This window comes from Manis javanica, chromosome 3 (assembly GCF_040802235.1).
Source record: "Manis javanica isolate MJ-LG chromosome 3, MJ_LKY, whole genome shotgun sequence".
In the NCBI taxonomy this organism is placed as follows: domain Eukaryota; kingdom Metazoa; phylum Chordata; class Mammalia; order Pholidota; family Manidae; genus Manis; species Manis javanica.
The window spans coordinates 16,465,947-16,483,983 of record NC_133158.1 but is presented as its reverse complement, the minus strand read 5'-3'; the positions used below and the strand labels follow the sequence as shown (position 1 = coordinate 16,483,983).

The 18,037-nt window shown below is 38.8% G+C and overlaps 1 protein-coding gene across 5 annotated transcripts in view; it reads left to right on the top strand.

Annotated features, from left to right (window-relative positions):
• The window catches only part of FRMD4B (FERM domain containing 4B), a 294,561-nt gene that overhangs the window by 182,759 nt on the left and 93,765 nt on the right, over window positions 1-18,037 (top strand). For all 5 annotated transcript variants that reach the window (XM_017669988.3, XM_073230889.1, XM_073230891.1 and 2 more), the window contains one exon: window positions 10,213-10,305. In XM_017669988.3, the coding sequence (XP_017525477.3) occupies window positions 10,213-10,305 (93 nt within the window). The remainder of the gene's footprint in view (window positions 1-10,212; window positions 10,306-18,037) is intronic.

Here is an 18,037-nt window from a genome sequence, read left to right as displayed (position 1 = left end):
GCTCTAGCTGGAAAGACAATACTAGTAAATGTAAATCAGCAATTAAACATACACACACACAGAGGTTGAATCTAAATGTGAAAGAAACAGTAGCACATAATGTAAGGTGTAAATATATAAATACATAATGGCTAAGTTATATGGTATAAACTGTAAGTGCTATAAACACTATAATTTACAGAGATCATAGAGGCTAAAATATGAATATTCATTCAACAAATACTTCTTGAGTGCCCACTAAATACCACACATTGTCCCAGGTCCTAGGGATCCAGCTTATGTCGCAATGGTATGGTCTAGCCAAACCAGTAAACAAATAGATAAATGAGAAAATACCAGAAATGAAAAGTGCTTAGAAGAATATGAGCAAGGCCATGAAGAAAGCTGGGGGGCAGTTTCAGCTAGGATGGGTAAGGAAAGCTTCTAGGTGGTGACATACCATCAAAAGCAAGAACCAGTTCTGCAGTCTGAGGCTGGGGAGTCATTCCAGACAAAAGCCAATGCCAAAGCCCTGGGGTGGTACTGAGCTTGACTTTGGGTTTTTTATTTTATTTTATTTTGAGAAAGAAAAGAAACAACCGGTGTGGCTGGTATAAAGAGAGTAAGGGGAAAGTGGTGAAAGATAAAGGTTGAGAGGGAGGCAGAGGTGGATGTCAAAGAATCTTGTTAGCTTTGTTGTCTTAGGCCAGTTGCTTAACATCTCTGACACTCCAGTGTTCTCATCTGTACAATGGGAATAATAATAGCACCCAAATAATAAGTACTACGTAAGCCTATATGATAGGGTATGAGTATAAAATATTATTAAGTCAGGTAAGGTATGTACTACCCCCTAAGAAGGAGCTACTTTCATTTGTATGGGCAGAAGGTAGGTGTTCGGAAAGGCTGGGGTGGGCTTCACACAGAAAGGTAACAGAAAGGTAACTAGATTGGACCTGGCAGGGCAGATGGACTTTAGGTAGATGGGAGAGCAGGTGACATCCCAACGAAGACTCATTTTGTGGGCTGGTGCATGCGCCCAGGGGCGAGAAGACTGGCGTGATCATGGAGTAAGATAGAAGAGGGACAGCGTTCTAGGTGAGCCCTGTGAGTCACCCAGATTGGGGAGCCACCCCTAAGCCACTGAAAGATGTCAAGCAGAGGAGTGACATGATTTATGACTGTGGTGTTACAAGTTCCCCAGGCTCCAAGATTTGTGGTGGTTTGGGAAAGGGGTCCTGGCCGCTTGGCTGGCTTCTGGGAAAGCTCCCAGCTCAGGTTAGCATAACCAGACAGTACAGAAATCAGGCATTCCGACTGTAAGACTTTCTCTTCAGAAAGAAAAGGAATAATATGAATAACTCCCTTTAATGATGTGAAGCACCTTCCCCCTCATCAACCCTGGAATTTCTTTCTAAATCCTCTGTTGGGAGAAGAATATCTCACTCAAGCCTCTCCTCAGGTTGTCTCCTTTGGCGACAGTGGCTGGTAGTTATAGTCTTTCCAAGAAGCCTGGCTCCAAAATGTCCTCAGTGTACTCCCCTGCAAGTGACAGCAGAGTCTATTTTTAATTATGATCGGTTTAGAAGGTGTCTCCTGGCTGTGCTATGTTTATTTTCACAAGAAGTATGAGCTGGGCTTCTGGGAGGCTGCTTCCACCTTTCTGGGGAACAGGTCTGGAAAATTGCTTGTATCTCAGGGTGTCTCCTTGGAATGTGTTGATCACAAGCCTGGTTCTTTTTCTTTGTCTGGTAAATATTTTTGGAAAGTATTTTCTTGCAGCACTCCCGTTTCCCCGCCCACATAAAACCACTGAGTCGGCTCCCTCCCAGAAGGATGTCTGCGTCGAATTTTCCATCTAGATGCCACATCAGCCGTTTGCCTTCGGTGAACTTCTCTAAACAGAGTTAAAGCAAAGCTGAGAAGGTTGTTTTGTCAATGAAACTAGCTACTGCCCGTTCCCTGCTCTGCAGCCAAGAAGAGAAATGGAAAATAGGCTCTGGCAGTTACATAGTAAAAGTCATGATGATACAAATTCAGGGTGTTAATAGACGGAGGGCGGAGTGCCTGAGATTACACTTGTTAACACCATCTGTGGTCTACGTGCAGGGAGAGGCTTTCACCCCTAGAGGGCAGTCACGGGCCTCCTGACTCAGCCGACCTTCAGTTTACTGAATGGTTCCCATCCCTTCAACCCATATTTTTTTCTTTGCTTGTTTTGAAAGGATTTGCAGATAAGCTTTTTTTTTTAGGAATAAATAATATATAGGTTTTACAACACAATTGTGGCATTTGATACCTGTCCAATCCCTTAGGCCTGAGAAGATGGGCCTTTTGGCAGATAAAATTCTAGCCAGAAAGGAAACTCGCTTTAGGATCGCCCAGCCCATGAGGGTTGCATGAGTGTATGCGCATGTCAAAAGGCATCAGCCTCTATACTGAGATTTGTTCATTTTGTTGTATGTACCTCAATTTTTAATAAATAAATAAACAAATGGCTAGGGGTGGGGGTTGACCAGTACAGATTAATGGAAATAAAAGTATAGACTCACTTGTCTTTTTGAGGTATAGTTTAGATCTATTATGTTTGCTGATAGAAAAACTTGAGAAAATCAGGTTATAATCAATAAGTTATTTCTAATCTCATTTTAGTCTCAAAGACTATAAAATAATGTTTTTACCTTGTATCTGAAATAGAGTTACAGGTCATATTCACTTTTTGGTTCTAATTTTATCCTGTTGATGAGATTATGGACAGATATGTTTTAAAATCTGATTTCTAATTTACCATTTTTAAATAATTATTTTATATCATGTTGGAATTTTTATATATTAATGTTATCCTTTATAATTGAAGGGTAACATTAATATATAAAAATTCCATATATTTTATATATACATGACTATCCTCTTATAATAACATTTAATATCATAGTTGATTAGCCCCCCACTCCAGTTGTGGCAGTTTGCTCTGTATCCCTCCATAACTATGTCTAAGTAGTTTTATCCATATATAATAGTGTTTTGAGTGTGCTTATGAGACCTGATACTATACAATATTTTATGTGTTTTAAGGCACACATTTGGCCATCTCTGAAATTGGTATGTCTTTGAATCAGTGCCATTCTAAACTAGATGAAATACAGTGTAAGAATCCCTTAACTTCCTGTCCCCTGTCCTTCTATTTTTTTTTAATGCAAAAGCAGTAGTTCTAAAATCCTTCCCTTATGCACTTATACCAGCTTATTTATCTTAATAATATCCCTCCAAGGAAAGCTAGGAACATTTGTCAGAAGCCTCATCTACAATTACAAAAACAGAGACATATTTTTTACAGTGTTAAGACTAGTAATTGATACCGATCAAGTCAAGAGTTACTATAAAAGCTGATTCAACCCTGCAGTTTCCTGTATTTAAACTCCTATATTCAAAGTCCAGGGTTCAAATACCAGTTATGCCACTTCCCTTATAATCCTTTCAATTATAAAGGATAACATTAATATATAAAAATTCCAACTCGCTCAATAAAAGTACCTATTTTTATTACTATTATTATTTATGCTGACATATCTACTTATGATGAATATAGCTTACAATTTTCTGATTTTTTTAAATTGTATACTCAAAGACTAACATAGATTGGAAAATATATTCCAGTCTGTTATAGGCTTTGTTATAATTTGATAACCTATCACTATCAGCATAGTCTTAAATTTTATGTAAGCAAACACAATGGAGTCTAGGCCCTCTTGGAATTTACAGTCTGTAACACATCAACTAGTTGTGCAACCTTGGAAAAGTCATGTAAATAATTCTGAGCCATGGTCATCAATCGTTTCAATCCCTTAGAGATCAAAATTTAGGGAGAACTGTTTATGCCCATGAATTTGGTAAGGCTCTTGAGTAAATAAACAAATACATGCTTAAATATTAGGAAATCTATAATAAATATATAAAGAAACAGCACCTAGAAAATATTTCACCCTGTACTTTGAAAAAAGCTATAGTATTATTATCTGTCTCTCTGATTTCATTAAACCAGAAGTCTTCCCCATCTTGACTATCTAAAATATTTCAGATATCGTATTTAATAAGAATTTAAATATTAATAAATTGAATTTCCCTAGTTTTTTATCTACTAGGTAACAAGTGTTATCAGGTTCTTATCTATATTTTCAGAAATGTTATATATATATTTTGAATTTTTAAAATCACAACATACTATGAACACTGTTATCTATCTTGCTTTTCCATTTAATATCATCTTAAAATTGCTCAAAATGAGTTTAAGAGATATTCAATGCCTTTTGTATGGCTGCATAGTATTTCCTCACTCAATTTAAATATAGTATTTTAAACAACATTCTGTTGGACATTTAGGTGGTTTTCAGTCTTTTAGCTCTTACACTGAGTGACTTTATACATAGTCCATTTTTCACATGTGCAAATTTATCATCATGATAAGGTACTGGAAATGGAAATTTTGGTTCAGGAAGGTACTTTTATAATTTTGATAGAAATTCCTAATTGGAATGGGGAGGGGGGAAATGACGGCGTGAGAAGTGAGTCAGAAATCTCCTCCCTAAACCACATATAATACAAAAATACAGCAAATACAACTAATTGTAAAAGAGTGACCAGAAATAAGATTGTGCCAGCCAGCCTACATCTGGGAAAAGAGAACATCTCACAGAAAAGGGATTATGAAAAGGGAGAAGAACTTCATTCAATCCAAAATCCCTCAAACACCAGAAAGAGGGCTCAGTGAAACTGAAATCACCAATCTTTCTGAAAAAGAATTCAAAATAAAAGTATAAACATTGTAATTGAGCTACAAAAAATATTCAAGATCTAAGGGATGAGTTCAAGAGAGAGATAGATACTTTAAAAATACAGTAGCTGAAATGAAACATAAAATGGAGGAATTTAAAAGCAGATTAGATGAGATAGAGGAGATGGTAAATGTAATAGAAATTAGAGAACAGGAATACAAAGAAGCTGAGGCAGAGAGAGAAAAAAGGATCTCTAGGAATAAAAGAATATTAAGAGAACTGTCTGACCAACCCAAATGGAACAATATTTGCATTATAGGGGTACCAGAAGAAGAAGAGAGGGAAAGGGGGATAGAAAGTATCTTTGGAGAAATAATTGCTGAAAACATATCCAATCTGCAGAAGGAAATAGTCTCTCAGGCCATGGAAGTGCACAGATCTCCCAACATAAGGGACCTAGGAAGACAAGACCAAGACATATAATAATTAAAATGGCAAAGATAAAGGATAAGAACAGAGTATTAAAAGCAACCAGAGAGAGAAAAAAGATCACATACAAGGATAACCTATCAGTCTATCATCAGACTTCTAAGCAGAAACCTTACAGGCCAGAAGGGAGTGGCATGATACATTTAATGCAATGAAACAGAAGGGCCTGAACCAAGAATACTCTACCCGGAAAGATGATCACTTAAATTTGAAGGAGGAATTAAACAGTTTCCAGATAAGGAAAAGTTGAGGGAATTTACTTCCCCAAAACCATCCTTACAGTGTATTTTAAAGGGACTGCTTGAGATGGAAGTGCTCCTAAGGCTAAATAGCAGTCACCAGAGAAAATAAAACCACAGTAAAGGAAGTAGACCAATTAATTACTAACCAAATGGAAAATTAAGTTAGCCACCCAATGAGTCAGTCAAGGGAAACACAGGAGTACCAAATAAGACATCTAATATGTTAAGAGTGGAGGAGGAAGAAGAAGAAGGAAGAAGAAGTAAAAAAGGATCTTTAGATTATGTTTATAATAGCATAATAAGTGAGTTAAGTTAGACTGTTAAATAAGCTGCTCTTGAACCTTTGTGACCCTGAATCCAAAGCCTGCAATAGCAATAAGTACATATCTATTGATAATCACCCTAAATGTAAATGGATGGAATGTACCAATCAGAAGACATAGAGTAACAGAATGGAGAAAAAAGCAAGACCCATGTATATGCTGCCTACATAAGACTAACTTGAAACCCAAGACATACACAGACTAAATGTGAAGGAATGGAAAAAGATATTTCATGCAAACAATAGGGAGAAAAAAGCATGAGTTGCAGTACTTCTATCAGATAAAATAGACTTCAAAACAAAGAAAGTAACAAGAGACAAAGAAGGACATTATATAGTAATAAAGGGGCAGTCAAACAAGACAACATAACCATTATAAGTATCTATGCACCCAACATAGGAGCACCCAATATGTGCAAAAAATACTGACAAAATTAAAGGGGGGGAAAAATGCAATGCTTCATTTTAGGAGACTTCAACACACGACTCACTCCAAAGGACAGATCTACCAGACAGAAGATAAGTAAGGAGACAGAGGCACTGAACAACACATTAGAACAGATGGATCTAACAGACATCTACAGAACACACTCCACCCAAAAGCAGCAGGATACACATTCTTTTCAAGTGCACATGGAACCTTTTCAGAATAGATCACATACTAGGCCATGAAAAGAGCCTCAGTAAATTCAAAAAGATTGAAATTGTACCAACCAACTTCTCAGATCACAAAGGTATGAAACTAGAAATAAATTGTGCAAAGAAAACAAAAAGGTACACAAACACATGGAGGCTTAACAACATGCTCCTAAATAATCAATGGTTCAATGACAAAATTAAAACAGATCAAGCAATATATGGAGACAAATCAGAGCAACAGCTCAACATCCCAACTTCTTTGGGACAGAGCAAAGGTAGTTCTAAGAGGAAAGTATATAGCAATTCAGGCCTATCTCAAGAAAGAAAAGCAATCCCAAATTAACAATCTAAATTCACAATTAATGAAACTAGAAAAAGAAGAACAAATGAGGCCCAAAGTAAGTAGAAGGAGGTACATAATAAAGATCAGAGAAGAAATAAATAAAATTGAGAAGAATAAAACAATAAAAAGAATTAATGAAACCAAGAGCTGGTTCTTTGAGAAAATAAACAAAATAGATAAACCACTAGCCAGACTTATTAAGAGAAAAAGAGTCTACACACATAAACAGAATCAGAAATGAGAAAGGAAAAATCACTACAGACACCACAGAAATACAAAGAATTACTAGAGAATAATATGAAAAATTATGTGCTAACAAATTGGATAATCTAGAAGAAATGGACAATTTTCTAAAAAAACATAACCTTTGAAACGGGACCCAGGAAGAAACAGAAAATCTGAACAGACCAATTACCAGCAATCAAAGTAAGTGAAAAACTACCCAAGAACAAAAATCCCGGACCAGATGGCTTCACCACCAAATCTTATCAGATATTTAGAGAAGACCTAATACCCATCCTCCTTAAAGTTTTCCAAAACAGTAGAAGAGGAGGGAATCCTTCCAAACTCATTCTATGAAGCCAGCATCACTCTAATACCAAAACCAGACAAAGAGACCAAAAAAAAGAGAAAATTACAGACCAATATCCCTGATTTTACATAGATGTAAAAATACTCAACAAAATATTAGCAAACCAAATTCAAACATACATCAAAAAGATCATGCATCATAATCAAGTGGGATTTATTCCAGGGATTGAAGGATGATATAATATTCGAAAATCCATCAACATCTTCAACTACCTCAACAAAAAGGACAAAAATGACATGATCACTTCCACAGATGCTGAAAAAGCATTTGACAAAATTCAACATCCATTCATTGTAAAATCTCTCAACAAAATGGGTATAGAGGGCAAGTACCTCAACATAATAAAGGACATATACAATAAATCCACAGCCAACATTATACTTAAGAGTGAAAAGCTAAAAGCTTTTCCTCTAAGACTGGGAACAAGACAAGGATGCCCACTCTCCCCACTTCTATTCAACATAATACTGGAGGTCCTAGCCATGGCAATCAGAGAACACAAAGAAATAAAAGGCATCCAGGTTGGTAGGGAAGTAGTCAAACTGTCACTGTTTGCAGATGACATGATATTGTACATAAAAAACCCTAAAGAATCCGCTCCAAAACTACTAGAACTAATATCTGAATTCAGCAAAGTTGCAGGATATAAAATTAATACACAGAAATCTGTTGCATTCCTATGCACTATCAATGAACTAGCAGAAAGAGAAATCAGGAAAACAATTCCATTCACAACTGCATCAAAAAGAATAAAATACCTAGGAATAAACCTAACCAAGGAAGTGAAAGACCTATACCCTGAAAACTATAAGACACTCATGAGAGAATTAAAGAAGACACCAATAAATGGAAATACATCTCATGCTCATGGGTAGGAAGAATTAATATTGTCAAAATGGCCATCCAGCCTAAAGCAATCTACAGATTCAAAACAATCCCTATCAAATCCCTACTGACAGCATTCTTCAGCGAGCTAGAGCAAATAGTTCTAAAATTCATATGGAACCACAGAAGACCCTGAATAGCCAAAACAATCCTGAGAAGCAAGAATAAAGCAGGGGGATTATGCTCCCCAACTTCAAGCTCTACTACAAAGCCACAGTAACCAAGACAATTTGGTACTGGCACAAGAACAGACCCATAGATCAAAGGAACAGGCTAGAGAGTCCAGATCTTAACCCAAGCACATATGGTCAATTAATATATGATAAGGGAGCAATAGATATACAGTGGAGAAATGACAGCCTCTTCAACAACTGATGTTGACAAAACTGGAAAGCTACATGTAAGAGAATGAAACTGGATTACCATCTAACTCCATACACAAAAGTAAACTCGAAATGGATCAAAGACCTGAATGTAAGTCATGAAACCATAAAACTCTTAGAAGAAAACATGGACAAAACTCTCTTGAATATAAACATGAGCAACTTTTACATAAACATATCTCCTCAGACAAGGGAAACAAAAGCAAAAATGAACAAATGGGACTACATCAAATCTTCTGCAGAGCAAAGGACACCATCAGTAGAACAAAAAGGCATCCTATAATATCGGAGAATATATTCTTAAATGACATATCCAATAAAGGGTTAACATCCAAAATATATAAAGAGCTCACATGCCTTAATATCCAAGAAGCAAATAACCCAATTAAAAAATGGGCAGAAGATCTGAACAGATTTCTCCAAAGAAGAAATTCACATGGCCAACAGGCAAATGAAAAGATGCTCCATATCGTTAATCATCAGAGAAATGCATATCAAAACCACAATGAGATACCACCTCACACCAGTAAGGATCGCCACCATCCAAAGGACAAGCAACGAGTGGTGGCAAGGATGCAGAGAAAGGGGAACCCTCCTACACTGTTGGTTGGAATGTAAATTAGTTCAACCATTGTGGAAAGCAGTATGGAGATTCCTCAAAAACTAAAAATATATATGCCATTTGACCCAGGAATTCCACTCCTAGGAATTTACCCAAGAAAACAAGATCACAGATCCAAAAAGACATATGCACCCCTATGTTTATTGCAGCACTATTTACAATAGCCAAGAAACAGAAACAACCTAAGTGTCCATCAGTAGATGAATGGATAAAGAAGATGTGGCACATATATACAATGGAATATTATTCAGCCATAAGAAGAAAACAAACCCTACTATTTCCAACAACATAGTCCTGGAGGTACTAGCCATGGCAATCAGAGAACATGGATGGAACTAGAGGGTATTTTGCACAATGACATAAGCCAGGCAGAGAAAGACAAGTACCAAATGATTTCAGTCATTTGTGGAATATAACAACAAAGCAAAAACTGAAAGAACAAAACAGCAGCAGGCTCACAGACCCCAGGAATGGACAAGCGATTACCCAAGAGAAAGAGGGTGGGGTGGGTGGGCAGGAAGGGAGGGATAAAGGGATTGAGGGATACTATGATTAGCATACATAATGTAGTGGGGGCATGGACAAGGCAGTGTAGCACAGAGAATACAAGTAGTAACTCTTTAGCATCTTACTACACTGATGGGCAGTGACTGTAATGGGGTATGTCGGGGGGACTTGATAATAGGAGGGAATGTAGTAACCACAATGTTACTTACGTGAAACCTTTAAAAGATTCCATATTGATTTCCATATAAGATGATCAATGATACCTTAATAAAAAATTTTAATTTAATTTAATAAAAGAAATTCCTAATTGTAACAGGTTATACACCTACCATCAGTGTATGAGAGCAACTGTTTCCCACTGCTTTGCCAATACTGTGTATTACTGAACCTTCCTCTGAGTTGCTTTTTAATCCTGTTTCTTTACTTTGCTCTCACAGAGGTCAGCAGAACTGGCTACAGTTAGATCACCGAGTTCTTGACCATGATTTGCCCAAGAAACCAGGCCCAACCATTTTGCACTTTGCTGTGAGGTATGTATACATAGACATATCCAGCATCCCTACTTCTCTTGGAAAAAAAAAGGTTTCAGGTGATCAGAGGTAGAGAATAAAAAGGAATGTACTTATCAAAACATTATTATGTGAAAAAGATTCTCTACTGTCTTAGTCTGGGGACCAAGTTACCACAGATACTGTGAAAAGAAATGTCTTCTTTGAAGATGAAGGATAGAATCACCTTCCTTTAGTCCTCAAAGCCCATTGGATCAATTTAAGCTCAAAAAATATAGATAATATATTATAATACATAAGTCTGTTTCCAACTAAACATACTTTTAGGATTTTTATAATTTGAAATATGCCAAGCATTTATTATTACATTTTTTCTATGAATGTTTTCTAGAGACTAGAAGTAAATGAATTTTATATAATTTCATGCCTTACTTTGAATAGAAGAAAAAATGCAAACAAATGCTCATAGAAAGAATTATCTTAACAGTGCAGAAAGCTGAATTCAGCTTGCATGCGGAGAGGCAGCTGAGGATAATGCAAAGAGCCCTTGACTTGTTCTCTGAGCTCTGCTTGGGCAAGTTACTTAACCATACGTATGGGACTCAGTTATTTCCTCCTGAAATGGGTGCATTCAGCTAAATTAGTGAAAGCCTGCCCTTGACGGAAATACTTTTGCACATTAATTATTCACATTGTAAGATAGCTAAAATGTTATAAAAGGTAATACCATGTTCCTGTACCTCCCTAAAAAATAAAACATTACCAGTTTTTCTGAAAGCTCCTTCCTATGCACAGCCTCTCTCCCTCCTGCCCTGGATGTAATGATAAATTTCCTGATAAATTTTGTTTTCCTGGTCTGAAGCCAAATATGATCAAAAAAGCTAAGGTTGTAGAATTTCTATAAATCTAAATATGTTTTCATAAAGCTAGATCAACCTAAAGAATGACCCTGTATTCTGAGCTAATGTTATTTTTTTGGATGTTGAACTATGCTTTGTTTTATGACATGATAGTAGAAGCTTCTTGTTTTTTTGTGTGGTGGGGGGGTGCTGGGGGTATAATGGTTACCTGGCAACAGGTTGAGTTACGCACTTTTCTTTAAAGGATCATTTTATATGAATAGATGGTATTTGTTGATGGTAGCTGCACCTTACTTCTTAGTAAAAAAAACTATTGATAATCCCAATTTGTTTTTTTGCTTTTTGCTCTAAAATCTGCTTTAGACTTTCTTTCATTCCAGTACAATCATATTTTTAAGACCCAGGTAGCATAGCTGGTATGGAAAAGTGCACAAAAATCCTAAAGAAAAATAGAGGAGTTTCTTGGAAAGACTGTGATGTGAATGTTTGTGTCCATGTAAATGGAGGAAATGACAAACCCAATCCAGCATGCAAGGGGGGAGAAATGCATATTAGTAATTAAACCAGGGTCAGAGAATAGAGGAATTGTAATCTTGTATTATGTAGGCAAAATGGTCCAACATAAATCAATATTTTCTATTTATAAAGAATTATAACTCTTAACATTTCAAACTGCCTGAAAGTATAGAGTGGAAAGTAAAAATTAACCTGCATCATCTTTCTTCCACACTTCTGCCACCATTTTGCAGCCCTTAGAGAAAAAAGAGACAATAAGTTGTTGGTGGCTTACTTGTTTTTTTTTACATGGAGATCTTTTCTTGGGTATATGAAAACCTACTTTATTTCTGTGCATTTCTGTAATTTAGCTCTCCAGTCTCCTGTTAAGTACTTAGGCCATTTCCAATCATTTATATTAAAATTGAGACTGTAATTAACATCCTTGCACATTCATCTGCACACACATGGAGTGTTTCTCTAGCATAACTGCCCAGCAAAATCATATGTCTTTGGAGCATTTAACAAGTACCGTTGATTTAGTAACCAGATGTGTGAAGTAGTTCTTTGACAGCTAGTATCTGGTCTACATTGGTCTCAAAATGCCAGGGGAGAAAACGCTGTCTTCACATCTGTGCGGTCGTTCATACGGCTGCCCTGTCTTGCCCAGGCGGGTTCCTGAGATGCCGGAATAGCCTGCTGCTGTTAAGGAGCTTCAGCTCTTACTTAGAGTGTTATCTCAGGAGCGTCCCTTAATCACTTGGCATTACTTTCACTTAACTACTTGCATGTTTTAAGTCCTTATCAAGTTTTTAATTGTTCACTTAAGTTTTTTTTCCCAGCAGTATAGTGAGATCATAATAGTCTTCCAATTAAGTACTTGTTGTTACTCCAAGTTAATTAAAGAAACTATAATGCAAAGGCACACACCAAAGAATTAAGTGAACTCACCCAGGTCACTAAGTGGAATTTCATTCTTTAGAGGTCTTACAAATGGGTCGCATACACCCCAGTAAAGTCAGCTGCCTCTCAGAGGGTCTCTAGCTTCCTCTCTTGAGAAAACAGAACTGAGGTGGTATTTACGTCCCACTAGGTACCACCACCAACCCTCTAGATCACCTGTGTTGGTTGCACTTTTAGCCACCAAAGAACAGAACCAATGATAGCATTTGATTCTCTTTGGATATTTGGGCACTATAGGAGATTCTGGAAATTGAGGGACACTGAGGTGCAGTAGTTGAGTAATTAATGCACAGTGAGAAAGGATTCCCTGTGATGGCAGCATATTACAAGGGTGTGCATCACTATTATTTTCATTGCAAATGGAAATTTTCAAATGCCCACAATGAAGATTGGTTCCATTAAGTTAATGGCATTCTCACGGTGAACAATGGATCATTTTAATAAAAGAGGTTACAGAAAGAGTACATTGCATGTCAGAGCTTCCCCAGAGGGTCAGGGGTGCGTATCTGAATCATCCTAGGAAATCTTCTAAACTACCAGCTCACACCCCTCCAGCCTCCAAAGCCCCCACATTCCTGGTCTAGATTCGGGTACACTAGAGAAGGTGAATATGGTCTTGAGCAAGTTGGTTTTGAGAATTAGAGATCAGGGGATACGAAGTGATTTTGCAAGGTATTATGCAAATACAGGAAAAAATAAATTTTCAATTATAGTGTTTATGAAAAAAAAAAAACATAGCTTTGCTCTCAAGGAGTTTCCTCTCTATTGAAATGTAGTATTAACCCTGTGGCAGGCCCTGGGCTAAATATTTGACCTGTGTTGTCTCATTGAGTCCTGGGTGAAAGAAACACTGGGGTCCAACAGATTTGGGGGGAAGATTTTTTCTTGGTTATGATCCCCCAGGACACTGGGGACAGCTCAAAAATACATGCTTCCTTTGAATGGAGGAAATAAAACTTTTAAGGAGAGGATGCTTAGTTCTCCTTTTATGAGCCTGAAGAAAGCCTTTGTCTTTCCTTCAGTTATAAAATCTCAATAATATGTGCTTAATATGTGTGACACATGTGTGTATAGAGGCCCCATAGTTTATGGATGATCATAATTCATTTAACCAATTCTCTATTTCCATTTGGGTCCAAACTCCCCCAGGTTGTGGGGGTACTTCTCCAGGCCAGGGTTTTTTATTTGCTGCTGTAAATTATCTTCCTCAAACACACAGGCCTCTGGTAATTCAGCCCAGATGTGAGCATTTGAAAAGCTTGATAGTGAGTGAGCACGAATGCATTTAAATCAGAGAGCAAGGATTTGGCGTGACCTCATTGGAAAAGCTCCCATTCCCTCAGGGGAGGGCAAGCGGAGGTGGCTTAGGCTGGTACCACGCAGCTCCAGTGAAGATAGAGCTCAATCTTTTACCCCCTTATTCTTCTGACTACCTCTTGCTTTTTTTTCTTTCTGATCTTCCCTCTCCTCCTCCCCCTTCTTCCACCTCTTTCCAAGTCACCTTTGCTATGCCCTAGGACTGTCCACTCAGAGGTAACCCTGAGCACTGTCTCTGACACTTGTGGCTGAGAACATGCCGCGTTAGTGGAGAGTTCTAGGAGGAAATATGGGGGGAAACTGACATTCTTCCGTCAAAGTTGCTGCAAACACAGAGCCTTTAAAAAAATTTCCAGTGTTTCAGCATTCCCTGGTCCATTCTGGAACATTCTGGCTTTAAAAAGAGTTTAACTCAAGGAAGCATCGTGGCTATAGCCCATGGGTCCCCAACCTTCCGCCTGATTTTTAAAAGATATTCTAAATATATGGAATACAACATAACCATGACCAGTAAAGTCTCTGATGAAGTGATTTATTGATATGGAAAGTTTCACCCAATATATTCTGGGGGACAGAAGCAGACCAGAAAACCATGTGCAACATGATTGCACCTCTGTAAAATATGAGTAGAATCAATTTTAAAATGCTTGCAGTAGTTAATCTCTGGGTAAAGTGATCGTGGGAATGATTTTTATTTCTTTTGCTTGTCTATTTTTTTCCCTTGTGGCATGTTCTCAGCCCCAAGTGTCACAGACAATGCTCAGGGGTACCTCTGAGTGGCCACTTAGAGTCCTAGGGCATAGCAAATGTGACGTGTGTGAGTCAGCCACAGCTTTTTGCTCACTCACCACTTTCCCATCTGAACATACAATATCACAGAACATGGAGAATCAGACTGTCCGTTCCTTTAATATCGAATGTGACCTTCTCAGTGACCTAACCCATTCTTGAACTTTCAAGAAGTAGGTGAGCAGCCTTCATCTTTGAGATCCAACATCTGAATTCATGAGAGTTCCAGAAAAACACAGAATCCTTCTGAACTCCTGCTCAGTCTTGATTCCAGCTTCTTACAGGATTACAGTTTTCAGTGTGCTCCCTGATGAGCGAGCAGACATCATTCGTGGGAATCGGCTCACTCTTCTCTGTAATCTGTCCGCAGGGGGACATGTAAAGGGCAGAAGGAAATAATTAGTGTTATGAAGGATGCAAAAAACTGGAAAGTGCAGAAATTAAACACTTGACCTTTAGTGCACACTTTCTCAGGAGCAGCACTATTGGTATTTGGGGCCAAGTCCTTCTTCATCAGAGGGAGCTACGCCATGCTGTAACATGTTTGCAGCGTCCCTGGCCTCTGCCCACTAGAGGCCAAGTCGGGGCAATCAAAAACTGTCCTCAGCATTGCCAAATGAATGCCACCCATCAAGATGCTTTAGCATCATTCTCAGGTTCAGATGCCAGCTCTTCCATTTATTAGCCGTGTGGCTTTGTCACCATCTCTGGACCTGTTTCCTCACCTATAAAATGGAACTGGAGCTGGTGGTAATACAGGGGATGGTAAACGATTACATGTTAATATGTAATGTAGACCCTCCATAAATGGTAACTGTTTTTATAATATAAATAACAGAGACTACCTCCACCACATGATCAGTGGGTAAAACTTTCCATAAAGGGATATATTACCTTTGAATATGGACAATTTAGGACTGTCTGACTCGGGGCTGACCCAGTCACTCTTGCCCTGGGTGGTGGATCTCATTGGGTCTCATGGTTCACCAGGCCCAGCCGTCGCCTCTCTGTCCAACTCACCTCTCCCACCCCTTCCTGCTCCCTTCTCAGAGCATGTGTACTACCTTCCTCAGGAAGGATAGGAACAGGCTATTTGGCAATTTTGAAGCAAGAAGCACTTGGAATTCACCATGTGACCCTGGCACCTTAGGTTGCCCGAGGCAGAAGACTCCCTTCCCTGTTGGACAGGTCACAGCTAGGCCCTCGCCCTCTGGGCCTCTAGCCCTTCCCTGAAGAACTCAGAGTCAAACTGTGGGAGAGAAGCAGTGGGGCAGGTTTCTGCAGGCTTCCCTGGAGGGCCTTCTCTGGTTCTCCTAGTGATGCCTGGAAATTAAGAAGCAAGTTTTCCTGGCAGTGGAGCCACACTGTAGAAATAGATAGTGCTTCCCTTGGGGAATTCTCCAAGACTGCACCCCTCCCAGAGATGCGAGGGAGCACAGGGACTCCCACAGCACTGCGTTATAGCTCAGAGAAAGGGATGTGCTTGGAGAAAGTGAGGACACTTAAATCACACTGCTGTCCTCAGCATACATTATAAAGTGAGACTGTGCCATCACAGGGTCATTATAAGCAATAAACAGAGATCTCCCTGCTCAAAATGTGGTTTAGGATCTGATAGAAATCTACTTAGGCAGGCGACTCTAGTGAGAGCCTGAAATGACCCACATTGACTGAATGAAACGTAGAATGAGGCATGTTCATTTAGTACATGCTGGATGCTGATCACAAACTCAGCATTGTGGCGAATGCAGAAGTAACTGACCAATTCTTGCCCAATCCCTTGACATATCAAAGGCCCTGGAAAACAGAAAATATGTTCTTTTGGGGAGAAAAAGTCAGAACTGGTCAGAAGAACATTCATTTTACAGCGTTTTCCCATTCTGCCTGAAATGGACAACTTCTGTAGCATTTGCCTTCCTTGAGAGAAAGTGCATAGGAAAGACACCTGGAAATTCCATTCTTGATCTTACAGTTAAAGTTTTAAAGAGGTTCTTGTGGGGCAAGTGAGGAAAATGAGGCACTGAGAGGCCGAATAGTTGACCCAAGTCCCTAAGACGGATCCGTATTAGAGCTGGGGTTCCAACTTGTATCTCCCCACTTCCATGGCATTGACTTATGACCTGATGAATAAATGACACAAGGTAAAAGCACTGGCCGCCTGCATGTAAGTGACTGTTAAAGAACAGCCTGTCATGAACAACCAGTGTTCTCTGCTTTTTGACATGCATCTGTCCGGCTGATGGGCTGGTAGCCTGCCTCCCCTCCAAGCCATCTTGGTCACCTCACTGACATGTGATGCTCTGTTATCACTGATGAGTGGTCAGGTGGACACCTGTCCCATCAAGAACAGAAAAATACTGCTAATGGAAGGAGTATGAAAAGTAAAGATAAAACCTCTCTAAGCCAATTTGCAAGAAATTATACATGTTAAGCTGTATGACGTTTGTCTCAGACACATGCCTCATCCAAAAGCCTGGATTTGTTTTGAGGCTGCAAATTGAACCATGGGCTTCAACTCTGCAAAACTTTAGTGAAATCACTCACAGTTAGCATGCAAAAAGGAAACAGTATCCTTTTGCCGGAAAGGGCTGAAACAAAAGGTTTTTATTTTATGAGAGTCTGGGATAGACCATTTCATTTCATTAAGAACCCCTAGGTTGTGTTTTCACTTCATGGTACATGTTAATATGTGTGCCTGGGGAGCCATTCTCCCAAAGGACCATACGCATTTTTCATACACTCCGTAAATATGAAGTCATTATAGTGGCCCCCTTGAGGGAGAGATGGGATCGTGGATTCAGAGAGCAGGTAATTGGATGCCTAAGTAGAAAGGTAGATGGCAACAGGGCAGGTTGCCAGGAAGTAGTGGGAAACGAGATAGGGCCTGTTTACTGGAACGAGAGTAAAGTCAGGGGCTTGGGCTTCAGAAACAAGGCAAACCCGGTTTCTAGAATAAAGATATCTGTTCAGAGTTGGACAAGCCACACATTGACTTGGTGCTAAGCCACCCAGCTCACTGCATATGGTTTCTTAAGCTCTCAAAGACTAGCCAGAGGATTGGTCTGGGTAAATGCCCACTTCCTGGAATGCCATCTTACCTTTATTACATAGTGAATGCATGCATTCTTTAGGACTCAGCTCAGTTGTCCAATGGGACATTTACTGTCCTGTGACACTGAGTCCTATGGATTTCAGTTTGGCATCCTCCCTCTTGATTCTGAAACTGTCCATTGGACCTGTGTCATTGTGTATGTGTTACATTTCATTGTGTTTGTCAGAAAGCATTATATCACATTGATGTGGAATATGAACTTTGAAGTGTGACAGTC